General features: G+C 39.9%; 1 protein-coding gene across 7 annotated transcripts in view; it reads left to right on the top strand.

Moving 5' to 3' along the window:
* Positions 1–26,162, top strand: part of LOC101477989 (receptor-type tyrosine-protein phosphatase U) — a 258,886-nt gene that overhangs the window by 217,105 nt on the left and 15,619 nt on the right. For 4 of the 7 annotated variants that reach the window (XM_076878967.1, XM_076878969.1, XM_076878966.1 and 1 more), the window contains 9 exons: positions 1,921–1,993; positions 3,839–3,915; positions 7,050–7,067; positions 10,137–10,173; positions 16,611–16,708; positions 20,494–20,610; positions 20,771–20,925; positions 23,509–23,644; positions 25,133–25,282. In XM_076878967.1, the coding sequence (XP_076735082.1) occupies positions 1,921–1,993; positions 3,839–3,915; positions 7,050–7,067; positions 10,137–10,173; positions 16,611–16,708; positions 20,494–20,610; positions 20,771–20,925; positions 23,509–23,644; positions 25,133–25,282 (861 nt within the window). The remainder of the gene's footprint in view (positions 1–1,920; positions 1,994–3,838; positions 3,916–7,049; positions 7,068–10,136; positions 10,174–16,610; positions 16,709–20,493; positions 20,611–20,770; positions 20,926–23,508; positions 23,645–25,132; positions 25,283–26,162) is intronic. The other 3 variants (XM_076878968.1, XM_004564402.4, XM_004564400.4) reach the window with 1 other exon arrangement.

Genomic DNA, 26,162 nt, shown 5'->3' on the forward strand with positions numbered 1-26,162 from the left:
AACCTGAGAGAGCTGTATATATTAAATGAAGGCCCGCAAACCTCAGCGACCTCTGCTCACAATGTGAGAGACTGATAAAGCCATACAAAAACAGTTACTTCAAGTTCTGTTGCTAAAGGTGGCACTACAAGCTATTGCATCTTTGGGTGAACTTAGTTGTTTAGACTGCAGAAAGTCCTGTGAAAACTTTCACGGCTGTAGTTCCATTTCAAGGAAATTCAAAGTGTCAGGATTACAGGTAAATAAATAAATAGAATAACTCCATAGGTGGAACAAAGAGTGTGTGTCCTACGTACAGATAAGTAAAAAAAAGAAAAAAACTAAAGATACAGTGAGAATAATTCTGTTTGACAGGTCATTGTTTTATCCCCCATCTAATATTTAAAAACTATTCATGATTAATCTAAAATGACACAAACATACTTAGTTGTTCAATCTTAAACAACAAGTATGGATTAATCTTGTGTACTTGTGTGTCATATGGTACGCTCGGTGCTAAAGGCTGTTTGCAGAGGCCTGGGTTTGAGTTCATCATTTACATCAAGTCATCCACCCACTCTCACCCTTCACTTTCCTGTCATCATATATACCCAAATAAATGTACATTAAATATTGCCAAAAGTTTTGACAGGAACTTCTAACTACTGGAGATAAAGTAAACTCATATGAGAATCAGAAGATGAAAGAAATACTGCAGCAGGATGTCTCACTTGTCTTTCACTGTTGGAGGTTTATTGGTTTTTAACGTGGAAACCCAAAATGTTTCCATTTTGAAGGAACTTTTCAGTTTATTTCCAGAACTCATATAGTCAGGGGAAACTACTTTCAAGGAAGAAAGGCTCCCATTTCCCACGTAGTTGCCATACAGTGCCATGAGATTATGGGTTAGTAACAGGAGGTTTAATCCCAAGTCTGTCCTTTAATGTCTTTTTGCAGTTTTTCAAAATATATATTTTATTGAAAATTACATGGAAGATTAGAGTCATTTGCGCTTGTTGCGCTGGCAGAGTCAGTGAAAACTGATATAATGGCATTTCCGAGCATTATCTTTTTTTTTCTTTAGTCCAGAATCCTTAATGTCCCAAACGAATACTTTCAGAAATGAATAAATCTCCACGAAGGTCAACAGAATGTTGTTTCCAAAATCGACAAGGAGTTTTGGACAAATACAGGTTTGTTAAGCAGGATTAAATCAGGCATTACCAGCGCTGATGTCAGTGACTGATATAATCCTCCGATTATCTTTCCTTCTCCTGCTCGCCTCGGATGTCAGGTGGTACCAATTCAACACCCGTTGCCCGGGAGAGATTGGTCTGCTGTAGACGAGCGACAGCGTGCCTCAGTATGAGAGCCTGGATGTGCCCACCGATACAGCAGAGAGATCAGGCTGGTTTTTAAACTGCAAAAGAATACGACACCACTCATGTCAGGCCCATGCTTTATTTATTTTAATTTTTTTTCATCTTGCTCGCTTATAGTATTGATTCAGATTCAATGACTCATCTCACTGCACCAACAGATTTAGTCGATGGGTGTCATAAACAGCTGTCACAAGTTTGGCAGTTTAACACCGAGGTATTATATAGCAACCGCTTCTGCAAGCAGCGAGTCCCACACTGTGTTCAGAATGAGAATGACTGCAGAGGGCCACCTTCTCCTTTCCAAGGCCGCAGCCATCTCTCAGCGCCGTCTGCATGTCGTCTCTCAGCCTCAGTCGCTCCCCGCTATGTTGTGGCAGATGTCTCTTGATGACTTGGCAAGATGCTATAACACTGAAGCTACTAAGACGACCTTAGGGTAACACTTTGGAGTGCATTAGCAAAGTTGTTCCCATTCTGAGTGTCAAGAAGCACAAAAGACGCATCGTCCCTGCCTGTTGTTTCTGTTTCTGAAAACTTTTTGGTTCTCTTTAATCTGCAGAGTTTTTTCGACGGCTGGGATGTCACAAAAAAGAAGGACAAGACCAAAGGGAGGCACGATAGCCTGCTAAGCCGTGAGTATTTGTGTACTGAGCCATGTGTTGAGTTGTGTTTGCGCCGTGGCTTGGGTGTGTTCCACTTTTTTTCCTTACTGTAAGTTACAGCATACCTTACCATTTCTTTTTATATGCACACTGTAAAGTAAATCACCATTTTACAATGCCACTGCCTGTATCCTGTGAGCCAGAGGTGCCCAGTAATTGCTTTTACTCCCAATGGAATGGCTGTTGATTCTTGTTAAATATGTGATTAAGGTATGATTAATTAAAATTGATTGTTTAACCGTGTGTTTAATGATGTTTTTGAAATGTTTGCCTCTATAGGAGGAATACTAAATGCCTTACTTATTGTATTTTTCAGAGCCCTTATACAAAAGTGTCAGAAATTACTTTTGTGTCATAAAGCTTTTCAATGGAGGAAACTGCAATCTGCAGGAGTCACGACTGCTTTTGCTTTTCCTCCTAATCCTTCTCTGTTATTTTTCAATCGTTTTCAGAATCCGCCTGATCCAGGTAAACCATTGCTTTAGTGGTAGAGTTTAGTTCTGTTAAAACAATAGTTCAGGTAAAGGAGGCATACTGCATATTGTTCCTCTTTGTGAAAGAAAGAGTACACAGCGACTCACTGTGAGCACAGCAGCAGCATCTCTATCTCACTATGGCAGATGAGTCAAAATATATTACCAGGCAATGCAAATGTAATCATGGGGAATGGGAAAGTAGTCCAGAAAAATATATGCAGAGCATTTGATCATCAATCGGTCCTAAAACAGTAATTACCACTGTTGTTGAATCAGTTATTAATCTTTAACTGTTTAATATTTGTCCAAATGTCTGTGCCCTACATGGCCAGAGTCCTGCATATATATAGCTGAGCTACTGAGAGCTTATAATTGTAGGCGGCCTCTCCAGCTTCTCTTCGACTCAGGCTCGGTTGGCTGTTGACTGCTGACGCCCTATATCTATAGTTTGGCTTCTCTTAATCTTTCACGCATTATTTGTTGGTCTTTTGTTCTTCTAATATGTGTGTACAGGTGTGTAGGCAGGAATGAATTAGGCCATGTGTTTGGATGTAAGAATATGCTCGCTTAACTGTAACTGTGTGTTTTAAAAATGCTATAGAAATAAAGTTATTAATACCTTTATTATTAGCTAACCGATACCCAACACCAGTGGCTTGTTTGACCCAGCAAAGGTAAATCTGAACCCCGACAGTTTATTAATTGTATAAATCATTGTTCAAAAAGGATGAATGTACTATGAATAACAAGCAAGGAATGCTCAAATTTAGAACATGATGACGTCAGATTGCTATGGTGTTACTGGCTCATAGGGGATCATACTGAAAATAAGTTTGTTCTACAGCTCTCTCCGTGCCCTTTGATATGGTATATTACCAGATATAGTTTCTTGACATTTTTTTTTTGAAGGTCACCTTTGACCTTGAGTGCTAACAATGAAGGTCAAGGTCAAATGCTTACCCAGCCTACAGACTCATGCCTCCCAAGGCCTGGTATATTGCTCTGAAGTTTGAAGGTGATCCATAAAAAAATGTGGGTAATATAAAGTTTTTACTGATTTTCACATTTGGTGTGATCTCGACCTTTGACTTGAATTTGGTTTCTACCATCACACTAACTTTGGAAATGACAAAAACTCTGGATGTTAGGCTGCTAGCAAACATGCAAACAGACAGTCAGACGAACCAATAAACACCCTCCCTTCCTTCAGGTGGAGAATCAGTACTCTAGTATTTTGGAAATGGACAGACTGAGATAATAATCAAACACTAAAATACTTATATATATACTGGATGCAAATACCTCTACATACTGATAAGTGATGTTTTATGCGTTGTAGATGACCGTCATCGAGTCAAGCTCCACTCCCTCCTTGCAGATCCCAGCTCCGATTATGTCAATGCCAACTACATAGACGTAAGTTACCTTTACTTTTATTTTTCCTTCTGCGTCACCTCATACTCCCACATCTCTGGCCTTGCTGATCATACAGCTCTGCCTTAAGAGCTCATATTAGTTGTCTTTTATTGTTTTTGTTAACCTTGCGCTTGACCAGCAGTCACCTCCCCATGCTGTCAGCTAAATCCGAACTATCATTTAATGACTACATCTACAGCGTACCATAATATCTATGTGTGTTAGTACATGTAGGCTTTGAAATGAGATTTTATCGCTATATCTCTAAAGTTCCAGCAAGAGCCTATAAGCTCTGAGCAGCAGGCCTTGCCCAAGTGCTTTTGTAAGGCAATATTGAGGATTAAAATTGGACCCAATATAACTCAGTTGATCCTTTCATATACTTTCAGATTTTGTGATCTCACCTACAGTTCAGCTCGAATGAGTGTCTCAGGGAGCCTCTCCAGTCCCAGCAGCAGTTTGCTCTCCCTTGAGATGCAATCTCTGCAGCTTTGCATTAGATGGAGCAACAGTGTCTGAAGGACTTTTCCTTCAGCGCAGGTCAGGCTGTGAGCTCTGCCGCTCACTCATAAATAGAAGGGTCACTTCAAGGGGACTCTGAAAAAGCTCTCCACAGTCTTCCCTTCATGTAGTCTGCTGAAGTATTAATCTCAGGTTTAATATGAGCCCGTATAATAGGCTGATTGCTCTGTCGCACCCTTTGTTTTAGCAATTGTTTTGTGAACAAAAGAAAACGTAAGGGGCAGATTTGTGGTTGTGGTCGCCTGACTCAGCATACGCGAGTCCCATCGGGTAGAACTGTGTGTGGCCACTTCATCCCCTTTAGTGCTCCATGATGGCTCCATTAGAACGAGTGCTCCAAGGACCTTTGTGCCATTAACTGTGCAGGCTACAGCACCACTTGCATGTCATGCCAAGACCCTTGGCTCAAAATACTGCAGTGAAATGATTCCAAATGATTCATGGAGGAGGCCAAGGCTGGAATAATGGAACATTGCTTTTTTTAAAGGTTAAACTGAAAAGTTTAGTAGTCTTCTCACTCATTCACGTGCACATTTGCATGTCTTTCATTTTGCAGGGGTAGCAAGACATGACATTATTTTGTAAAATCTTTAGATGAACCTTGTTTTTGCCATCTAGGCTGACAGATGTAACTCCAAAAGATGCAATTAAATTTCAGCGGACTTTGATATTCTGTTAGGCACTCGGGAAGTGATGCCAGTTACAGTTGGTCGCTTTCGATTAAATGGAAGTTTGAGAATGACTGAGCAAACCAATCAAAAAGCTCAAGATAAAATTCTGGTTTAGCAAAAAGCTCAATATACCATATTTATCATTGTCTCGCTTGTCATTGTGTGTCACCTGGGGAAGGCAATCTGACCAAGATTATTTTGCATGGTACTCAAAGCACCATTAAAGAACAATTCCAGTTTCATCAGCTTAGTTTATTCAACTTTCAGCTGCATTTAGAATGTAATTTAGTTTTTGGCTTTCTCGATTTGCAATAAAGCTGCAAATAGTAACACAGTACATGCAGTGTTTAGCAAATGTATTAAAACCACCATCCAATGTACGGTTTATGGAACAGTTGCCCAAAATTAATAATATTGGTAATTACTATTATTTAATATTTCTGCAATGGTTAATCCACCAGTATGCACAAGCCCTTTAATCAAAATGATATTTTTAACCTGTAAAGATTATTTTGGCCAAATGCTTAGTTTTATTATAAACTGTGACTTTCAGACTAGTTTTGTTGCTCAAACTTTTTTTGCAGTGTCTCTGTGTTCCCAGATCTCAGCTTAGTTCACCATAAAATTAACACAGAAACTATTTTCTGCCTTAAAAAACCTGGTATCTTCGTTACGTTAGACTGTCAAAAAGTCAACACAATTTTATTAATTTAAGGCAAAACTGTGGTTATGGTATATATGTCATGGCTACTGAACGGACCCACGCGCAGACAGTTCTTTCAAGGAAACAAAAGGGGATTTATTTACAATAGGGATCACCTTAGTGCAAAATATATGTACAGTGAGTTGGGAGGGGGTCCAGGGCTCCAGGGAGAGAAGGGGGGGGGAATCCACACACACGCTTCCTCTTCCATTCAGTCACCGCCACCGCTCCTCCGCACACACGCACTCCTCTTCAGCCGCACTCGCTCCAACACTCCACACACTGCCCCACTTGGACAGGTCCGGTGATTCGGTCCAGAATCTACAGACAGAAGGTCAAAGGTTAGTTCCACAACATAAAACACGTGTAAGCGATTCTTCTTTGAATATCCCGCGAGCACGAACTCAGGTGGTTCGACGTTCCAGCGGTGAGCTGCTCTGTGCCACTGCCTTAAATAGCAGCTGGGGAAATCAGCCAGATCAGCCGCAGGTGGACACCATCCACAGGGGTGCGTGGGCCAAGAGTGAGAGCCCGTAATGAGCTCCACCCAGGCAGAGAGGAGGAGGAGAGACAAAAAACTAAAACTAACAACAACAAAACCTGTAGCCAGCGTGGGCCAACCAGAGAGACACGGGGACCGTGACAATATATACCACTCCACCCTCTTCATTTGTTTTCTCACACAAATTTTAAATAAGAATTTATCCAGACTGGACATAACTTCTATGGAATCTCTAAATTCACTGCAATTTTATGAACAATTCATAGCATGTATTGAGTAACATTGTGTAGTTCCTAAGGCACCATGTTCCCTCCTTCTCTGCAGAACCTATTAAAGTGTCATTGATGTTATTAAGAGCTTGGATAATGCTGGGTTTTTACTGCTCTCGGATGATGACCTGCTGCTGCACTCTTTTATCTTTTTTGCCCGTCTTTAACAATCTAAGTAAAGACATATGATTGAACTTCCCATTCTCTTCCTGCAAGACAAATGACTAAAGGACTGCGGTTGCTATATAACAAGAGTTGGCCTTTATCGCAAAAACATGGAAATGAAAGATTTCTGGACATTATTCTCTCCACAGGTTTCCAGTGCAAACTGCTTTCTAACCATTTCATAACCCTTTTCTTCTGGTCTTTAATCACATTAACTAGCTCTTATTTCCTCCCCTACTTTCCTTCTATATCTCTCTCTGTTCCCCACCCTCCCTTGTTTTCAACCTTTTGGCATCTCTTAGATTCGGATAAACAGGGAAGTAAGTATCTTGCTTCTCTTCTGCTTTCCATCTTCTTCTTTTCATGTCGCCTCCTCTGGCTCTCCCTGCCAGCCCTCCACGGCTTTTCTTCTTCTTTTCTGGCAGATCCTCCTTTGCTTTTCCTCTCTGAGCTGCTGAGCCTTTCCACTTTTAGCCCTCACTGTTCCTCTGAGTTTTAACTTTTTTCTCCCAAACTGACCATAGCAGTCTCATCCATAGTCAAATGCTCACCTGGAGTTTTTGCTTAACGTCAGTCTCAGTTTTTTTGTATAAAATGGCTGATAGAATACTACAGAGGAAAAAAGACGAGGTCAAAGCTCATGTTTATACACACACAGTATGACAGGAGGCATTGTAAATATATACAGTGACAGTGAAAAGTAAAGAAAACCCTGCTTTTCCAGTGGTATGAGAGCCCATATTTATCAGGCATCTCAGCGTAAGATAGTAGGTGCAAGATCACACTAGAAAACAAAAAAACACAATTATCTTCACAAAATACATGTCATCGTCGGCTCGACTAAAAGCTAACCTGGTAGTAAGCCACAAAAGCACACCAAAATAACAAGCTTTCTAACTGCCTGTCATAGATATGCACATGTTGATGAAACAGCTGAGCTTGATGCATCTCTGCTGTCGCAGCCTCGCGGGCTGTCTGGCTCTGGGCTCTGACCCGTTTCTATATAAAATCTCAGACTTTTGTTAATTTACGATATCTGACTGCTGCGACCTTGTTTCATATCACAGCAGGTCATCTTTGGGTTAATTAATCACACAGGAGAAGAAAAAAGATGAATATTGTAATTAAAGATGTGAAAATGTTATTTGACAGTTGTGTGTGTTGTGTCAAGTAGTCTTAAATCATCCATATTAGCTAAATGTCAAATCTATTTCATGGCAATAAGCAAACAGTTTACTTCCTGAACTATACCTGAAGTATAGCTACAAAAGCATCTGAAGCTGCACGTCTTCAGAAATCAAAACGCTAAATGACACGTCTGTCAAATCAAACGCTGACAGAACAATGAGTTCGCTGAAGTGGTGACGAGAACTTTTTGCAGGCAGTTTTTACCTGAAAGCAGCAGAGAACTGCTTTTTAAAGTATTTATTTAGAGAATTTATTGCAGTGGAGAAGATACTTCAGTGGAGTCAGGACAGATAGAACAGATGGGCAACATTATAGTTTGATCCAATTTTAGACTCCTCACCCCGAAATTCAGTCATATATCATCAATGTTATGATAGTCTGCAGTTAATAAGGGCAGTTCTGTCCAAATTTTCAACCATGTATGAAAGCTCTGCATGAATTGATGGGCAGATGCTGTTTTGCTGTTCGAAGTACTACTGAGAGCAGGACACACATGCAACAGTAGGAGATGACTTCCAACAAAGCGATTCACATTTTGCTGCTGCCTACATGATTCGAGTAAAAAGAAATAGCTTTTCTAGGAAAGGCTTTCTATTTACCAATACCAGCATGAGGAAAATGATTTTAACGGGGAGTGTACATATTAGGAGCTGTTTCTTTTTTTAAGATAATAATAAGATTGGTGCAAACATCTTGTAGCAGCTTTTGAGTGGGATGTACTGTAATTGTTCCATTTACACAAAGAACTCCACAGGATGTTTCTTTCTGGTTTTCTTTCAAACAGGAATAATTTGTGTCCCCTAGAATCTAAAATACAATAGCAAAGTATTGAATATAATATGAGTAAGATTTGCTAAAATATATACTTAGCCTTTTTTTTATGATTAAGTAGCTCGTCGTACACCCGCTGTTATTTTGTTAACTGCTTTACAAATGCAGGCCGTGGTTCTCGGCTGAATTGCTTATTCTCACTGTTTTGCAAGGAGGACACAAAAATGTCTCTGACGTCCTTGACTGCTATCAGCGAGGATGATTAAAGTTCCTACGGGATTCTGATATGCAGTTCTGAGATGCATGATGAATATGAGTTCATTTCACGAAGGCCTGGTTTTCCTTGTCACAGGTTGTAGTTGGAACGAGCCAAATTTGTCAAAGCAAAACAAACTGAGAATCGTTTTTTCGTCTTATTGTGATGGAATTGATACGCGTTCCACGTCTGCATGTCTTTACTTTTTCTTTTCAATCCATTGTGAATTCACATCGCTTCGTGTTTTTCTGCTTGCCTGCTGTTGGAAACTGTGGTTGCCAAGGTGACAGACAGGAAACCGGTCAGCTCAGGGGAAACTCGGCAACAGAGGCTCATGGGAATGGGTTCGCTGCAGTCTTTCGTAGCGATGACCATCCATCTCGGCATTGCTCTCCGGCATGACAGTTATGGAATGTAATTTGTGTTCCTGCTTGCTCAGTAGTGCATACATGTATATGAGCTCGAGGGGCTACAGGGACTGCGCTCTCTGTGTGTCTGTACAGTATTTTTACAAATGTTTACTGAATACAGCGGCTGCAATCACTTTACCTGCGATTCATGAGAGAGCGCACTAATCTTAATTCTGGGGATCTATCATGCTCGACTACTTTGCATTCAGCACACAGGTCTTTGCCTGGTGGAGGGCCAGAACGCCACTAATAGCCTTCCAGGCCGTGCACACTGTATCATAACTGCACTAATGCCAAGCAGAGCAGAAAGGAGACAGCCAGATCAGTCAGTGTCACTCAGGTAGAATTACTCCCAGAGCTGAAGATCGCTCACTTGTCAATCTACCTTTGATCAGCAGCCCAGGCTGCATGCAAAGCAGCACACACTAGGCTGCCTTTGAAATGCAGCTCCCTTGCTCTGGAATGAATGACCTGGCTCGGAGACAGGCAGAGAGAAACTTGAATTAATGCCATTTCTTCCTGCATTATAATTCAAGTGAGATTCTTCACCCAGAGCTAGGGCCCAAAAACAGTCCAAAGAATCTTTGGCTGGTCAAACACACACATACAGATTAGTTCTCAGAAAGATCTTCAGTCAAAGGTGGAGCATACCGCGTCCCACCAAGGCCCGAGCTGGTCCCAGAGTTCACGTTATCATGTATCCCTGTAATTATTAACCCTCTGTCTGATTTCGTTTTTTCTTATCTCCACTCTCTGTCCCACAGGGCTACCAGCGATCAAACCACTTCATTGCCACTCAAGGTGAGTGTACGGCACGAAACCCAGCAGCAGTGTGTCACCGCTGGTATTTCAGATTGTTTGCAGCGCACTTTGCACAACAGCAGCCCAGCTGACAATATGAAAATGAGTTAGCTGAATTAATAATGTGTAAACAACAAGGAGCCCGTGTTGCATCACGTTCACATCTGGATTTCCACCACAAACAAGCCTTTTCCTCCATCTGTGAGAAACGCTCTCGGAGCAGCCGACTGTACCCGTCAGTCAGCCGACACTGTAAACTGCTGAGTGTCGCTGTGTCTGAAGTTCTGCTTCCGTCTCTCTCCTCCCTGCCATCTGCATGTGTGGCACAACATCTCTCTGATGTAGTTTTGATTCACTATATAGGCTGCATTTCCCAAGCGGCACACTCAGGCACACCCTCACTCAGAGCGAGACAGAATGAAAGAGAGACATGCACTGAGCGAGAGAGCAAGACATTTTCTCTGTTCTCTGCCGACTCTGATCCTGTTTATTCACTGAATGTGTTTTTCACTCTGTAATCCCCCTCTGATTTCTTCCCATCTTTCACTTTGCTCTCAGTTCTGCCGCTTCTCAAAAGTAACCTCTGAAAATTTCTCTCCTTCTCTTTCTTTAACGTTTTGCTCTTCGTGCACACACGGGCGCAGGCGGGAGGTGGAAGGGGTGCCAGTGTGACTTTCAAGTAGAAGTAAAAGTTTACTTTGGGTTAAGATGTGGTTGAAAATCAGTTCACAAAATGAGAATGAATTGAAGAATGAGACAGAGGAGTTCCTTTATTTTGGAAATGAATGCTCCGTGCTCATTTCCTGTGTGTCCATTCACCCACTCTCCCTCCGTTCAAGTCTGCTCTACTGTCCTGCTGTAAAATCAAATCTAAATGCCCCAAAATAAATCTTTTAAAACAACTATGAGTTTATTAAAACAGCTGGGCAGACCAATAAGCACCTTTACTTTAACACTTTCACTTTACATATGCAAATATGCAGAGTTTTTCACTGCAATTCCCCTCACAGGGGCATCATGTCACAACAAAATCCCAGGAATTGCCAAATATAATCATAGCCAGTTCAGTGGGCTTTCCTTTTTTAAACCAAGTCAAATGTACAGCATCTCCAAAGTCACACATTTACCACTCCCTGTGCTGAATACGGGACAGTTCACATTTCACTGAATGTTGACCAGAAAATGAGATTTGTCGTGACTGCTGAAAAATGTGGAGCTACATGTTGTATTATTCTTAGAAAGAACTTTTTGTTCCAATGTAGAATTTTTGAAGACACTATAGAATAATATTAATAATCCTGATAAATGTACCCTAAAATTGGGCACTCCTATAGTGTTATAAATGTCTATAAGGCAGTAAATACACAGCTGTCTTTACGTAGCATTTTGGGAGCGATTTTGGACTCGGAAATATTTTCTGCTCTGAGTTTTCTGTTCAGTAGAAGGATGGTTCTGTCAGGACTGTTACAATCCTGACATGTTAACAAAAGGACATTTTCCACCAACTCCTGTTGATCCAGAGAATAGAGAGTAGTGATGTAATGAGGCAACTGTTGTTGTGATTTGGGACTGTACAAATAAAACTGAATTGAAATTGAATTAAATGTACTTTGGTACAGGATATTATCAAAACTCTGTCCCGCATAGATAAGGTTGTGTCGCCCTCTGCCTCATACACAGATCAGGACTCTCACTCTTACCTGTAACTGTTTCTGTGTCTTCACCTTGACTTGACTTACACTGCAGCTCTGCAAGTAGTGAGCCACAACAGATAAAACTAGTTTGTCGGAGCATCTTTGCAACACTGGTTTAACACATAACTGTTCTATATTGTGGAAAAAAGCAGTAAAAAGAATAATCGAGCCATTTTTTCAAAAACATTATTAAGCTCAATTGAATCCATTAAACTATGATCAGCTCTTATTTGTTTCCCTGCTCTAACCTAACATGAGTTAATTTGACTTTCCAGTCTCGCACAAATATGATGCACTTTTAAAATTCTTTTTTTTTCTGTTGTCATTGATGGAGAAATAAAAAAATAGCTCCAAACTCTGTAGTTGATGCTCAAATTCAATTAATTAATTTAAAATGGAAAATAACTGATTATTCTCTGATATCCAGCCTTAGGTCTGACAACCTTAGACTTTATCTTTACCTCAGACTTTATCAGCTCTTTACATTGTAAGTTGTTAAATGCAACTTACAGCACAAAGCGAGACATATTTTTGTTGAGAAAATTACTTTTTGAATATATTAAATATAAGTTTAATGAAAACTAGCTGCTATAATTGCCTGTGTCACTATTAACTTAGTGGAACTAAGTTTAATCATGCATAACTTCAAGCAATAATTCAATTTAAATGGTTGTTATATAAAAATACAATTTCTTATTGTTTTTCTCTTCTCCTATAGAGTTGTGATGAAGGCATGAAGAAAGAAATTAGCGATAGACATCAACACTTTTTTTTTAAGCAGGTCTTAAAGTTTTGTTTCCTGGACACTTTCAGCATCACTCAGTGGGGACTCAGTTCTGAAACACATTTGCTCTTTAATGATCAGAAGGTTGCTGCTTTATTTGCTGTTTGCTGAAAGTCTATTTTATCTCCGTTTTCAATTGCAGTCTAATATATTCATGAGTTTGGGTTCCTAAGTTACCATATATTTGATTTTTTGGAGATCTGAATCTATCTGAATTTCAGGAGCAGGACCACGCCTCCAAACACGCCCCTTCCGTTTCTTATCTATATATGACACCCCCCCTTACCCCCCTTATTCTACAAGCTGTTCGCTCTTGTTTTTGGGCCCTACCCTTCCTCCCCTTTATCAATTCATTCACTTCTCATTAGTACATAGGGAACTGCCGCCAGTCCCCTCCGAGGCCTTCCCCAAACCGCAGCTCAATTCATGTTTAAGCCTTTTTCTACTAAAAAAATGCCATCAACGATCATAATCAATTCATTAATATGTAAAATGTAAAACTAGCTGAAATTATAAATAACACTATGGAAATAAGTTATAGTTGAGGAGGTAACAGCATTACTTTAGCTGTGAGACTCATGTACTGCAGAGCAGCGGTCCCCAACCCCCGGGCCTCGGACCGGTCCGTGAGTCGTTTGGTACCGGGCCGCGAGAGTTGAGGCTCAGGTGTGAAATGTATAGTTTTCAGGGTTTTTATCAGTTTTCAGCATTATTTTGTTATCGTTTTTATCGTTTACTCGGTTTTCCTGGGTCTTTTCGGTACCGGTACTAGTTTTATTTTGTTGTATTTATCCGCGACACCTTAAAGGCCGGTCCGTGAAAATATTGCCGGGCATAAACCGGTCCGTGGCGCAAAAAAAGGTTGGGGACCGCTGCTGTAGAGTGTACGTACAGTGACTCATCATTAAAGCTGCAATTTGCCCCTCACACTCTGCACACTCCTAGCATCATGCTGTGCATACGTGTGCCGTGAGCCCCGGGTGGTCAGCTGTGGCGATGTGTTGGGTTTGATTTGTTGTATCTTAGATGAGTCGTAAGACAGCTGAGCTCTTGCAGCAGGTGCTTTGGGCTAGCTCACTATTATGTCCAGGGGAGCGGGAGGAGACGGGTGATAGGAGAGGCAGACAGGGAGGAGAAATGCTAAGTGTACTCCACAAACTCCGGTCCACAGTGGCAGTAAGTTATGCCGTGCATACAGATTTACCCAGCTGCTGGGATCAAACATGATCCATCTCTCGCCTGACTGTCCCCTCCCTCTGGTGATGTATTAGTGCGCTTCTCCTACTGCTGAAAAATTATCATCTCGCATATCTAATACACATAAAATAAGACTGCAGCAATCGCTAACAGGGGGGCGAGCCATGAATAACCTGTAAGGAGGAGGAAAAACAGTGGTTAAAGTAGCTGCCCACGTGCGCACTTTAAAACGTACTCAGGCTGGAGCTGACTCACCTTGGGTTGACTGGAATCAATACAGACCAGTACACGGCTGTTACGAAAGCCAGAGCTCTTGTCATGCTCTGATTTTAACAGGCAAGTAACGCTGTTCCTCCTCCTGTTGTCTTTGCATGTTTGCCCTGGGGCATGTAGTCAAAGGCATGCTTTTTGATTCCACAACTGTGCAAATAAAAGCTGTGAAAACAAGCACTGCTTTATATCTCTTTCTATTTATTTATCTGTTGAAACACAAAGCCTCAGAAACCCTGTATTGCCTTTCTCATTTAATTTTTACACAAATTAGAGTTATTAAAAAAAAAAGAAAAACACCTGAAGCTCTCTGCCCTCTCTCTTCCTTTGGCAGGACAGACTTTTGAAGTGCCTTTTTGGTAGCCAGTGTGTACAAGCATTCATTGTTTCAGCTCTTTCAGATATAAACTTTAAGGGTCACTGGACTTCTTGAAGTTTGTGGAAAAAACTTCACTGTGTTCCTTGAACTCTACCTCAGCAGTTTCTCCACTATGTGAGGGGCACATTGCTCTGCTGGGAGGGTTCTGCTGCCGACAAGTCATTGATCCAGGGGGTGGAGCTCAGGTGGGAGGGTTGTATGGAATTATGCTTGCAGGAATACCAGGACCCAAGGCTTCCAACCAGAACATTGCATTCTAAGCAAGCGATTAAGTGATCAATGTTTTTTCACATCACACACTGTTGTTTCTCACACAGTTGACTTTAAACAGTCAGGCTGCTCTTTTTAATCTCAGTGTCAGGACATGAAACTACCTGACATATCTACGTTTGGAGATCACAGTCAAAGGGGAATATTTGAATTGGTTTGCAGGAGTTTATTAAAAGGATTTGGAGGCTTAATCAATATGACCATTACAGAAAGTTAATTTCTGACCACCCGCACGTACAGTGCATCTATATTTCTATTTCCCAGTAAATCTGTGAATCTGCTGAGACAAACACTGGTGAACTGTGGCCAGTGAGTTTGCACGGACGGACTGGAAGGTCAGATAAGATAAGATATTAGAGAAGATAAAATAATATAAGATAAACCTTTGTTAGTCCCACACGTGGGAAATTTGTTTGGCCACGGCAGAAAGTGGGTAGTACAAAGTTAAGAGCATCACACACAATCTTGAAGTCCATTATCATATGTGCCTCAGTGGAAGTTTTTGTGTTAGTCCCAGCTTTGAGAGGATTTTTTTTCACCTCGTGTGTGCTTGTTCTTTCCTACATATATCTCAAGATTTGAATAATATGTACTTAATATGTATGTACACATATTACAGCTTAATAATATGTATACAGCTGACACAGATAATCGTAACGAGACAGGGCAGGAGCAACACAACATGACGCATACTGACGGGAGACTGTCAAAGTAAAACAGGAAGTACACAGAGGCGCAGACAGGAGGAGAGAGGGAGCACGGGGAGAGCACAGACATAACGGGCTGGGGGAAAACATGGAATAAAACACGGGGGAAACGAGGGCTCACAGATACACAGAGGGGCACACAGGGGGTAAAAGTCACAAGGGGAAGTCAAATAAGGAACAAAATACAAATATACATGAAACTAAGAATGCTGGGCCAACATGGCCCAGGATCATGACAACTTTATCAAGGAAATAATTGCATTTTAAGGGTATTTCCGGTAGATTTTTTTTAAAAAATGTATTTGCTGCTTTAAAGAGAATTTCAAGCAGTGTGTAGTTTGTGGTTTTTTTGTTAACCGCTGCCAAAGTGTGGCCCACTCATGTTTTGTAACATTTTCTGGACAGCAGTGAAGCTCCATGCAAAGAGGACTAAGATGTGTAAGAATCTGATTATGCAGTCATAGCTTAGTAGTAGTGACTCTTCATTTCGTACAGAAAATGTCAAATATCATCAGCCTGATGATTTAAGTGTCTGTGAGGTTCAGTTGTGATCTCGGGCCCAGATTTACACAGGAAAAATTACTATGTGGATGTTTTTGCATACAAAGACATTTAGAGCAGTTACATGAAAGAAGATGATATTTCTGTTAGACAAACTGTGTGGGCTGAAATGAATCCATACTTCGTTCGCTGAAATACATGTAGTGCGTTTGGCAGAGAAGTCAGTATGAAGGAGGACCTTGTGATATTATTAACACAACAGTGTAATGAAATCAATGAAAGTGTCATCTTCTCCTGGAAGCTGTGATTTGTGTCAGCCACTGGTGCCTGGGAAAGGCAACACAGAAGCTTATTTGCACAATGGCGGAGGATTTGTGGGTGTATTGAAATGACATTTCTCCGTAGTATTAGAACAGAGAGCGGGCAATAGTTCAAGAATGACACATTGTTACTCTATTCCCTGGCATGGATTACACACTGCCTGTACATTGATGGTTATTGCTGCTATTTTCTCTGACTTATTATCATCTCTCTTCCTTCCATATCGTCCTCTCTCCTTCTGTAACTTCTCTTCCTCTTCCTCCCTGTTTCCACTCTTCCACTTGTAACTCTGTTGTGTATCTCCTCCTCCACAGGCCCCAAGCAAGAGATGATCTACGATTTCTGGCGGATGGTTTGGCAGGAGAACTGCTTCAGCATTGTCATGATCACCAAGCTGGTGGAGGTGGGCAGGGTAGGTTTCCCTCGCCTTTGTCCTGTGACCTCTTTAGCCGCCTGTGAAGATGAATGGAGAGATGGATTCTGAAGTTCCCTTTATCAGGGGCTATATATTAGAAGAGCTGCTCCACTCTGTTTTTGTGGGAGGAAATGGCAGCAGCTGTCTGATCATGAGGGATCACCTTTTACTTTGGTGGCTGTGGTCCAAGGTCAGAGCTTTGAATTTGATGAAGGCCTATGGTGAAGTACTGGAATACAGTAGACGCTTATACTCTTCCTATCTGCTGAATGCAGAAAGCTACAGTTTGTACTCAAAATGTATACAAAAGCAACTGTACAATTCCTAAAATATCATAACTAAGAAATATACCTCAGTTAGGGAAGCATTATTGGTAGTGAACAGAAAAGGGCATACTGTTGGGATACCACAAACTGTTATACTACAGTCACACCAGCAAAAACAGCCCACAACACAACCAAACTTACTGCAAAATGTTTGCAGTGATCTCTTTGCCTTTGAAACGGTTCCTCGGGCACATGATCTACATCTTCAGAGCAGCTTTGGTGCATGAGGACATGTCGGTTTGCAGTTGAATGAGAACAAATTGCTGATTACATGCAATTTGGTTTGTTGTAATACAACAGTGAACTGTAATAATTTGGCATCTGTTGCAAACATGTTGCAACAGAAATTCACATTAACTGTATACATTCAGAAGCTCATACAGTTGAGAGAGAACTTCAGAAACTCTTCCACAAAGAATGACACACTTGCTGCAGGACAACTGCAAAATGGCATAAGTGCAGACAGTTGCTCCACAACTTTGCCTTTATATAGGAATGCGACCAGAATACAAACAGCTGGCAACCAGTTAAGTTGAGTCCCCAATTTTAATGTTGCAGTGATCAGCAGAGACTGGCTCAGACTGGTTTGTCTGATTTTATAAATTAGAAGGCAGTCCAAGTGGCACTGCAAGTAGCACTGTCACTCACCTTGCAATCGAAAGTGGTTACCCAGAAGTTGAGGGTGCCGCATGCTCAGGCTTTGGGCAACCGTTTGGTCACAGAAATTACTTGCAATTGTTTGCTGAATGTGAAAAAAATCAATGCAATTTCTGGGCAGCAATTTGTCCCTAATTGCAGGGAGGTTGCCATCCCATTTTTACTCTCATGTGACTGAGCTTTTAGGTAGTTTTCTAAGTAGTTTCTTGGGTTGCTCTAATGAAACCTAAGAAATATCTTAACCAGTAAAGTAATTGACTGTTTGCGGTTGTTAAATATTTTGTGTGTAACTATTTTATATTAATATGTATTTCACCCTAAATATGATTGAGTCTGTAGCAAATCTTACTATGCTTAGTTAAAACGAACATTTAGATTGACATTGCTTTAGTGTAATGTTTTACTTCAGTACATAGTAAACAAAAATCTTGTGTCAGCTCAGGTTAGTGATCGTATTTAAGTTTTCATTTTTTCTTAACTTTACAGTCTCTGGATTCTAAATTAGCTAGCAAGTTTTGTTAGTTAAATTAGCTGTGTTTAGTAATGTGTACATTTCAATAGACTGTTGGCATGACAGATTACTGGAAATAATGCTTTGAATCATGAAAATAAATGAAAGGCCTGCACCTCACAATCTTCTCCACAGATTGCTTCTCACTCATTTTAAACTGCAATACATTTCAAGCAGGCTTTTAGAATAGAAGTTACAGTTTAGCAGTTGTTTCCCTTCCAGAAGCATAAATGAAACATAAAGCATGGAACGGCATCTCTTTTTGTGAAATTCAAATAACTTTCCAATCACACGTAGAAGCAAGTGTCGGCCAGGGTCACATATTAACAGGGACAAAAAAATATAAAAGCCTGAACTGTGAAATAATTAATCAATTTTAAATTTCTTTTATGAAACCTTCTGTCAATTAAAAGAATTAAGAAATATAAATGTGATTTTTATTTTAAGAACTTGTTCTACATCCAGCACTTTTGTACAATTCAAAATACATTGTGCTTAGAGCAGGGCGATATGGCCAAAAATATTTATCACGATATATATTTGAAAATTTGCGATAACGATATAACCGACGATATAATTGATGCGAGACAAAATACAACTCCACAACATTACTAGCGCAAAAAGACAACCTTCCATTTATTTTCACTTAAACAAGAAGCTGGTTTTTATGTACATTAAAGCTTTATAAAAATGTAACAGTGCAAATGCAAATTCCTTGCTGAAAGTTTAACCAAAAGGCATTTCCAGTAGAAATGGGCTGACATATCCTGAGCATAACCATGTATAATATCCACTGAAGTTAAAAAGAGGTGCTTTGCAACATTAAACTGCAGTGTGCAGTACGCATTTTTCGGACCATAAGGTGAACGGGATTATAAGGCACATTAAGCGAAACAAAGCAGTCAGATAAATCAAACTTTATTAAACTCATTCTTCTTGCTTCCTCCACTTCTGTACCATTGATTCATTAATGTTGAATTCTCTGGCAGCTGCTCTATTCCCATGTTGTTGCAGTATATTAATGACTAACCTCGTATTGTGGATGGATTATCTCAGTTTTTCTCCTGACTGAAGTTTGGTCCGTTTACAGTATCCTGCCATGCGATTGCATTTGTCTCTAACCATGAAGAACCTTCACGTTAACTTTTATAAGTGGAAAAGTGTTAGTGTTCGTCCTCCAGCTTCACTGTTTATGTTATGCTAACATAGCTGTGTCGCTAGCGATCACGTAGCACATCATTATATACCAGCTAGCCCAATTTCAGTAACCCTACAAACGTCACTGCTGTTTAGTTTCCTGTCTTCATTTATGTTGGAAGTGATAGCAGAGCTGTACGTTTGATTTTTTTCAGAAATCTCTCCGTCAGAACGTGCTATATCATGCTTAGGTAACTAGCGAAACTAGCGAGCTAACTTCCGCTAGCTTCCTGCTAACTTCTAACTCCGTTAAATGTAATACATTTTGTTTTCATGGATGCCTGGAAGTTAAACTTTATAGTTACACCTGGTAAAGCAGCAATGCTGATCGTTTTATTAAAAATGAAAGAATTTAGACAGTTTTTAACTCTAAGTGATGCTGCAGTGTTCGTTTGACCTGAAGCATACGGAGTTTAGGACCCAGATTACTCCCAGATTTAAGAGCATCTTAGTCCGACAAATACGACAATAACAACGGCCGCTTGCATGTTCTGCAAAAAAATGTTCTTTGTTGTGTATCTGACGGACAAACACCAAACCAGTTCCACATCACTGAAGTTGCACCATTTTTACAAACCAATTCTGGTTCATCTGTTTCACTCAACAATCGACCATGTGCGTATGAAAACAAAGGCACTGCGCATGCGCGTTTTACTCCCATTCTATCGCGATATTTCATTTTCCTATCGTTGCCTAACATTATACCGGTATTACCGTGAACGGTATAATATGGCCCAGCCCTAATTGTGCTATTTATTTAGTGTTTTTTTTTAAGAAATAAAATCACATTGATGATGTAGAGGGCAACGCCCCCATCGGTCACAGCAGATGGCCGCCCCTGTCTTTCCTGATTCTGCTGGAGGTTTCTTCCTGTAAGAACGTAGGTTTTTCTTCCCACTTTCGCCAAGTGTTCATTCATAGAGGACGTCGTCTGATTATTAAGATTTTCACTGTCACTGTAGCTTCCTTACCTTATGATATAAAGCACTGTGACATGATTATAACTGAGCTGAGCTGAATTAATACCTGGTTATATTAATTCAGCCATACATTAACTGTATTTAACCTGTAACTGAACTTTCTTTGTTCAGATGAAGTGCTGTAAGTATTGGCCCGATGACACAGAGCTCTACGGTGACATCAAGATAACACTGCTGAAGACTGAAACACTTGCAGAGTACACTGTGCGCACCTTTGCCATGGAGAGGGTGAGTCATACTCTTGCATTATTTTTATATCAAACCTGTGAGCGTGGCCGGTGTGCGTCATTTGTACCCAGCAGCTCAGCTCTCATGTCTTTTTTATTTCAGCTATTTCACTTCTTATAATCATCACTTCACATTACACCTGACTCATTGTTTGTTTTAGAGAGGTTACCCTGCCAAACACGAAGTGTGCCAGTTCCACTTCACCTCTTGGCCTGAGCACGGCGTGCCGTACCACGCTACGGGCCTGTTGGCTTTCCTGCGCCGGGTCAAGGCCTCAACTCCTCCTGATGCTGGACCTGTGGTGGTCCACTGCAGGTAACATCCCTTCTGTCCTGATAATAAGCAAATTGCCTAACAGATATGGTGGCTGTAAATACTCCCTCCTATAAATACGCCATGTTCAACATGTTCCAGTGCGCTTAGATAGCACTTAGCACTGCGTTTTTTTAGCTTCAGTTTGTGTTTTTCTGCATTTCTCAAAATAACTGTCAGCTTCTCTGTTCTGTGTTTGTGTTGTGGAGAGCACAAAAGTGTTGATAAAATAAAATGCTTCACACATACCCAGAAAACATTCACAAAGACGCAGGTGGTAGGATTTTTCACAACGGGCAAGGACAGCGTCTGGCTTTTCAGGGAAGAATTTTTTTAAGCTGTCTGTTGACTAATAATTGTTATTAGACCTGCAGCAGAAGCTTTTGCTCACAGATTTCTTTTTGATCCATTTGGGCATTTTTTTCAACATAGAAAATATAGAAAGAAATATAGAACAAGTTTTCATGCTACAATCACGATTAACTTACTTCTACTGTAGAGAAATTGCTAATATAACACTGCCAACAGTTTGTTAGGGCTGCTGTGAAAGCTGTGAATTGAACTCTGGTGCATTCTAAGGAGCTTGGAAAGAAAAGCGTCTGGATTTCCAGACGCTTTTCTTTCCAAGCTCCTTAGACTACGATGACCTGGATGACTGAGAACCTTCACAGACAACTCTGGTGCATCTTATAATAAGCCATCTGTATAAGTGACATAGCTTCTGTTCGTGCAAATCATTTGGTAACTATGGTAACACCCTGTCAGCTTATTAAGTCCATTAGAGAACTTGACAACAGCAAACCTGTGCCAACACTTCACAGCGAAACCAAGTTTGAAAATGCATTTATTTCATTCTGTCTCTACCTCTTTGTCATAACATACAATGATGTGCAGGATAACTGTTCCTACAGCCTTCACTTTAAAGTGGAGCATGACTTGCTGTGCTCCAGTGAAATTTATTTTATTTCAACACCTGGGATCCCTAAAGTGCTTAAGATGCTGGATGAAAGTCAAAAAAATGTCATATGAATCAATTAAATGCCAGTTTGAGTAACAAACAGCTTTACAACCAACAAGTCTGAATGCAAAAATCCAGTGTGTGTACACAAGTAGCTGCCGTATGTAATCACTCACAACAGAAAAACTAATGAGAAACACAAATGAAATGAATGAATGTTTTAAAGCCTAATGTTAGTGTTTTGACCATCACATCTTAGTTCTTCTTTAACCTCAAGTGATCATATTTGGGTAATAAGGTGGTTTTAAATATTATTTATATATTATATATATATATATATTTATATATTTATAAAATTCACACTATATTTTGCCCCTTCAGGAACTGAGAGAAATGTCGATGCAACAGGGTCAGTCACAAAAATCTCTGAGTTTCCACTGCACACAAACTTTTCATTGCACTCTTTTTGTAAATACAGGGTGGGCCATTTATATGGTTACACCGTAATAAAATGGGAATGGTTGGTGATATTAAAGTCCTGTTTGTGGCACATTAGTATATGTGAGGGGGCAAACTCCTCAAGATGGGTGTGACCATGGCGGGCATTTAGAAGTCGGCCATCTTGGATACAACTTTTGTTTTTTCAATAGAAAGAGGGCCATGTGACACATCAAACTTATTGGTAATGTCACAAGAAAAACAATGGTGTGCTTGGTTTCAACCTAACTTTATTCTTTCATGACTTATTTACAAGTTTCTCTTTGTTCACAGCCATTGACATGTTGAAGAGGTTAACACGTGAGGAGCAGATCGAAATTGTGTTGATATCTGGTGAACGCAGTAACCGGGTCATTGCAGCAGATTTAAATGCAAGAGTTTGTGATTAGTTCAATAATATGGAAAAACAGCTACTTTTATTTTTGTGCTGTCTGCCTTTTATAACCTGATCGTACTGTGTATTATATGGCACCAAGTCAGTCCAAAAAACTCAACTGTCAAAATAGCAGCACCCTATAGTAGGTCAACTGTGAGAAATATAAGCAGGGGTAAATATCACTGAGTCACTTTGGATTTGTAATAATCACCAACATGCTGAGATCTGTTCTTGGTGTTTGTTTTTATTTCAGCCCAGTCTGCCAGTGTACACCCTCTCTTGGATTTCAGATTCTGATCAAGCTGTGATGCTTTTCCGTTTTATCATAAGTGATACTTTTTTAACAACACTGGCGCACCGCTGAGAGTGTTTTTTCCTTTCAGTGGAAGAGCAATGGCTATATGAAGACAAATATTTCTTTGGGTATAAGATATCCCAGCGTTATAGGATATCCCAGTGCAGGCACAGTTTTAAAGTAACTAAGCCTTACCTAGAAAGAGCTGAAGCATTCACAGACATCTGAACATCTTTACAGCAGTGTTAAAGCAAAGCATAGGCCAGAGCAGAGAAACTTCAAGCTATGATAGAAGATAGAAGGTTCGTGTATCTACTGTCTTTATTTGCAGGACAAAAGCTCCATTTGTACACGAGTTAAAGAATCTCATTTATTAATGAAAGGATCCCCATTGAGTTTTTTTTCTTTTCAGTGGTATATTCAGGCCTTCTAATCCATCTCCCCTCTCCTCTGTGACAGCATGGGGGCAGGCAGGACCGGCTGCTACATCGTTCTAGATGTCATGTTGGATATGGCTGAGTGTGAAGGAGTGGTGGACATCTACAACTGTGTTAAGACCCTCTGCTCACGTCGCATCAACATGATCCAGACTGAGGTGAGTGGGAGAGTGGAAATGTGGTTAGAGATGCCATGCTGATGGCTTTAACAGAAGCTCACAGGTTTAGCCTTAACAGCAGGTATTAGTTCATAAACATAAATCATTTTTGTTTCAACTGTAATATTAGTTATTGATAGAACATTGTAAAGCTGCCTAACTTTACAATTTACAAATAGTTTTTTCATTTCATTTCCTTTTTTTTTTTCTACAATAGTGCTGATTGAGGCCAAACTGACAAAAAAAGTAGCATGGATAAAGGCGATGGGTCATGGGTTTTAATCTTTGAATTCAGGTGTTTTCAGTCATTGAAACACCTCAAATTAAGTGATTAATCGTGCTGTCTGACTTTTATAAAAATATGGGGAAGAATTAGTTTTTAAAGAAGAAAGAAAAAATGTAAATGATTGTTAATATGAAGAAGTAAAGTAAGTAAAAAGCCACCTTCAAGGCATTGCTGTATATATATTATAGCTCTGATTTATTTCTATAAAATACTGTCTATCCAACTTTTGACGGAGCCAAATGTAGGGAAATGATGTATACACATATACACCCATCTGTTTATACATGTATTTAATTATGTAAATGTACAATATTGTCTTTAACTAATTATATTATCTGTAACTGTTTCATGCAAAAACGATTCTACACTGAATATATATTTAAAAATGTAATTATGTTGAATTAGCAAAGAAGCAGCTACATTAGTGTAGAAGACCGGTGTCAGACTTCTTTTATTAAAGACAAATATCATTCATTCATTTGATAAAATCCTTGCTTTAATTGTATAAATAAACTCACAACTCACAGTTTTTTTTATTCAAAGTGTGCTTAGAGTGAACTCACAATCTTCAAATAAATAAGCGGGAGAAAGACATTAATTACCACAATAAATAAAACTATTAAAAGTTGGAACGTCATTCTTTTCTTAATAAGTCGGGAATAGGAGACGGCACAGTAAATACACAAACAATAGTATTTATTTCCCTTTAATTTCATCTCTTCTCTTAGCTGCAGCTTGTCTACCAGTTAAATATGAGTACAATTATAGAGCATATTAAAAATGATAAATAAGTTGGAAGAGGGACAGTTTTATGTCTGTAATTATGAATGTATCCTCAGCTCTTTGATCTGTTGTTTTGTTGAACATCAAAACAGATTTCCTAGTTTCCTCGTTAATTGCACAGCTCGTGACTTTTTTAAATGGTGCGTGTGGGCAGTGTTTAGCTCCTCTGATGTGTGTTTGCTGGACTTTTTTACCCCATTTTATGGACACTTTTTTCTGCTTGGAAACAATACCCGAGTGTCGGCATGGTAATGTGAAGAGTATTGAACAGCTCTGACTGTTAGTCAACAGCATTAATTAAATTCAGCATTGTTTTTGAGGAGTGGGCAATTAACAGTGAGGCCGCTCTTTGGTGAGACGGAGGGGTTTTATGTGACTTGGGAAAAGTGGGAATGCGTTACCCTCTGTGTGTGTTTCAGGAACAGTATGTTTTCATCCACGATGCCATTCTGGAGGCTTGTCTGTGTGGAGAGACTGCCATCCCTGTGACTGAGTTTGCTCTCACTTACAAAGAAATGCTAAAGGTCGACTCACAGAGCAACAGTTCGCAGCTGAAGGAGGAGTTTCAGGTAATACTGAGAGACGATGACGTCATTTTTCATTTCAAACTGGGGTAGAGTTAAAAATTCACATGTTATGCATGTTGTGAAATCAGCTGAATCACAGCAAATCAGCACTTTTTACTTTTTTGTTGTCTACAGAGGCACATATTTGTTGAATCTGTGTTCTGGATCCTTTTCTCACCTAAATCGGTTCAGCAAATGAATATTCAAAAGGAAAAAAAAAAACACCCATAAAGATTTAAACCCACTTAGAAGTTGGAAAAAAAGACACTTCTGAACTTGCCTGAGGATCTTCGCACTTTAAATTACTTATTAAAAGTTAAAAGTATCACAAACTCCAATGGAGGTGTCTGAACACTCACTACCACATTCCCAAACAGAAAACACTTGATTTTTGTATCAGTCGAACAAACAGCTCGTATGCATCCTCGATCGTCCAGGTGAGGGAATCCCAGAAAGTCAGTTCTGTTCATCTGGACGTCATGTTGATGCGCGAAATCACTCAGTAATCACTAGAAGCTTTACGTCAGAGATTGAAATCCACATTCTGTATTTGTTCTTTATGTAGTATTGTTGCTTTTCTTTATACATGTGTTATTGATTGGTGACCTTTGTGTAGCGGCTCCCCGCTCATAACGGCAACTTGTTCCCCAAATGCAATATTATGGTTACGAGTTCTGTTCATTTTATCTAAACCAATGGGGCATCATTCACAATGGTATCTGGCAGCTTAGATAATCGTTCCCTTTCAATTTCCAATTCCTTGATAATATGCTTTTTGTAGTGTATTAGATTGCAATAAATGTGTTTTTATCTATTAAACCCTGTGGGGGTTTAAACTGATAATGAATGTGTTTTAAAGTTTTCTAAGATAGGTATGCTTGTC

Source organism: Maylandia zebra, linkage group LG22, assembly GCF_041146795.1.
Source record: "Maylandia zebra isolate NMK-2024a linkage group LG22, Mzebra_GT3a, whole genome shotgun sequence".
NCBI classification, from domain to species: Eukaryota; Metazoa; Chordata; class Actinopteri; order Cichliformes; family Cichlidae; genus Maylandia; species Maylandia zebra.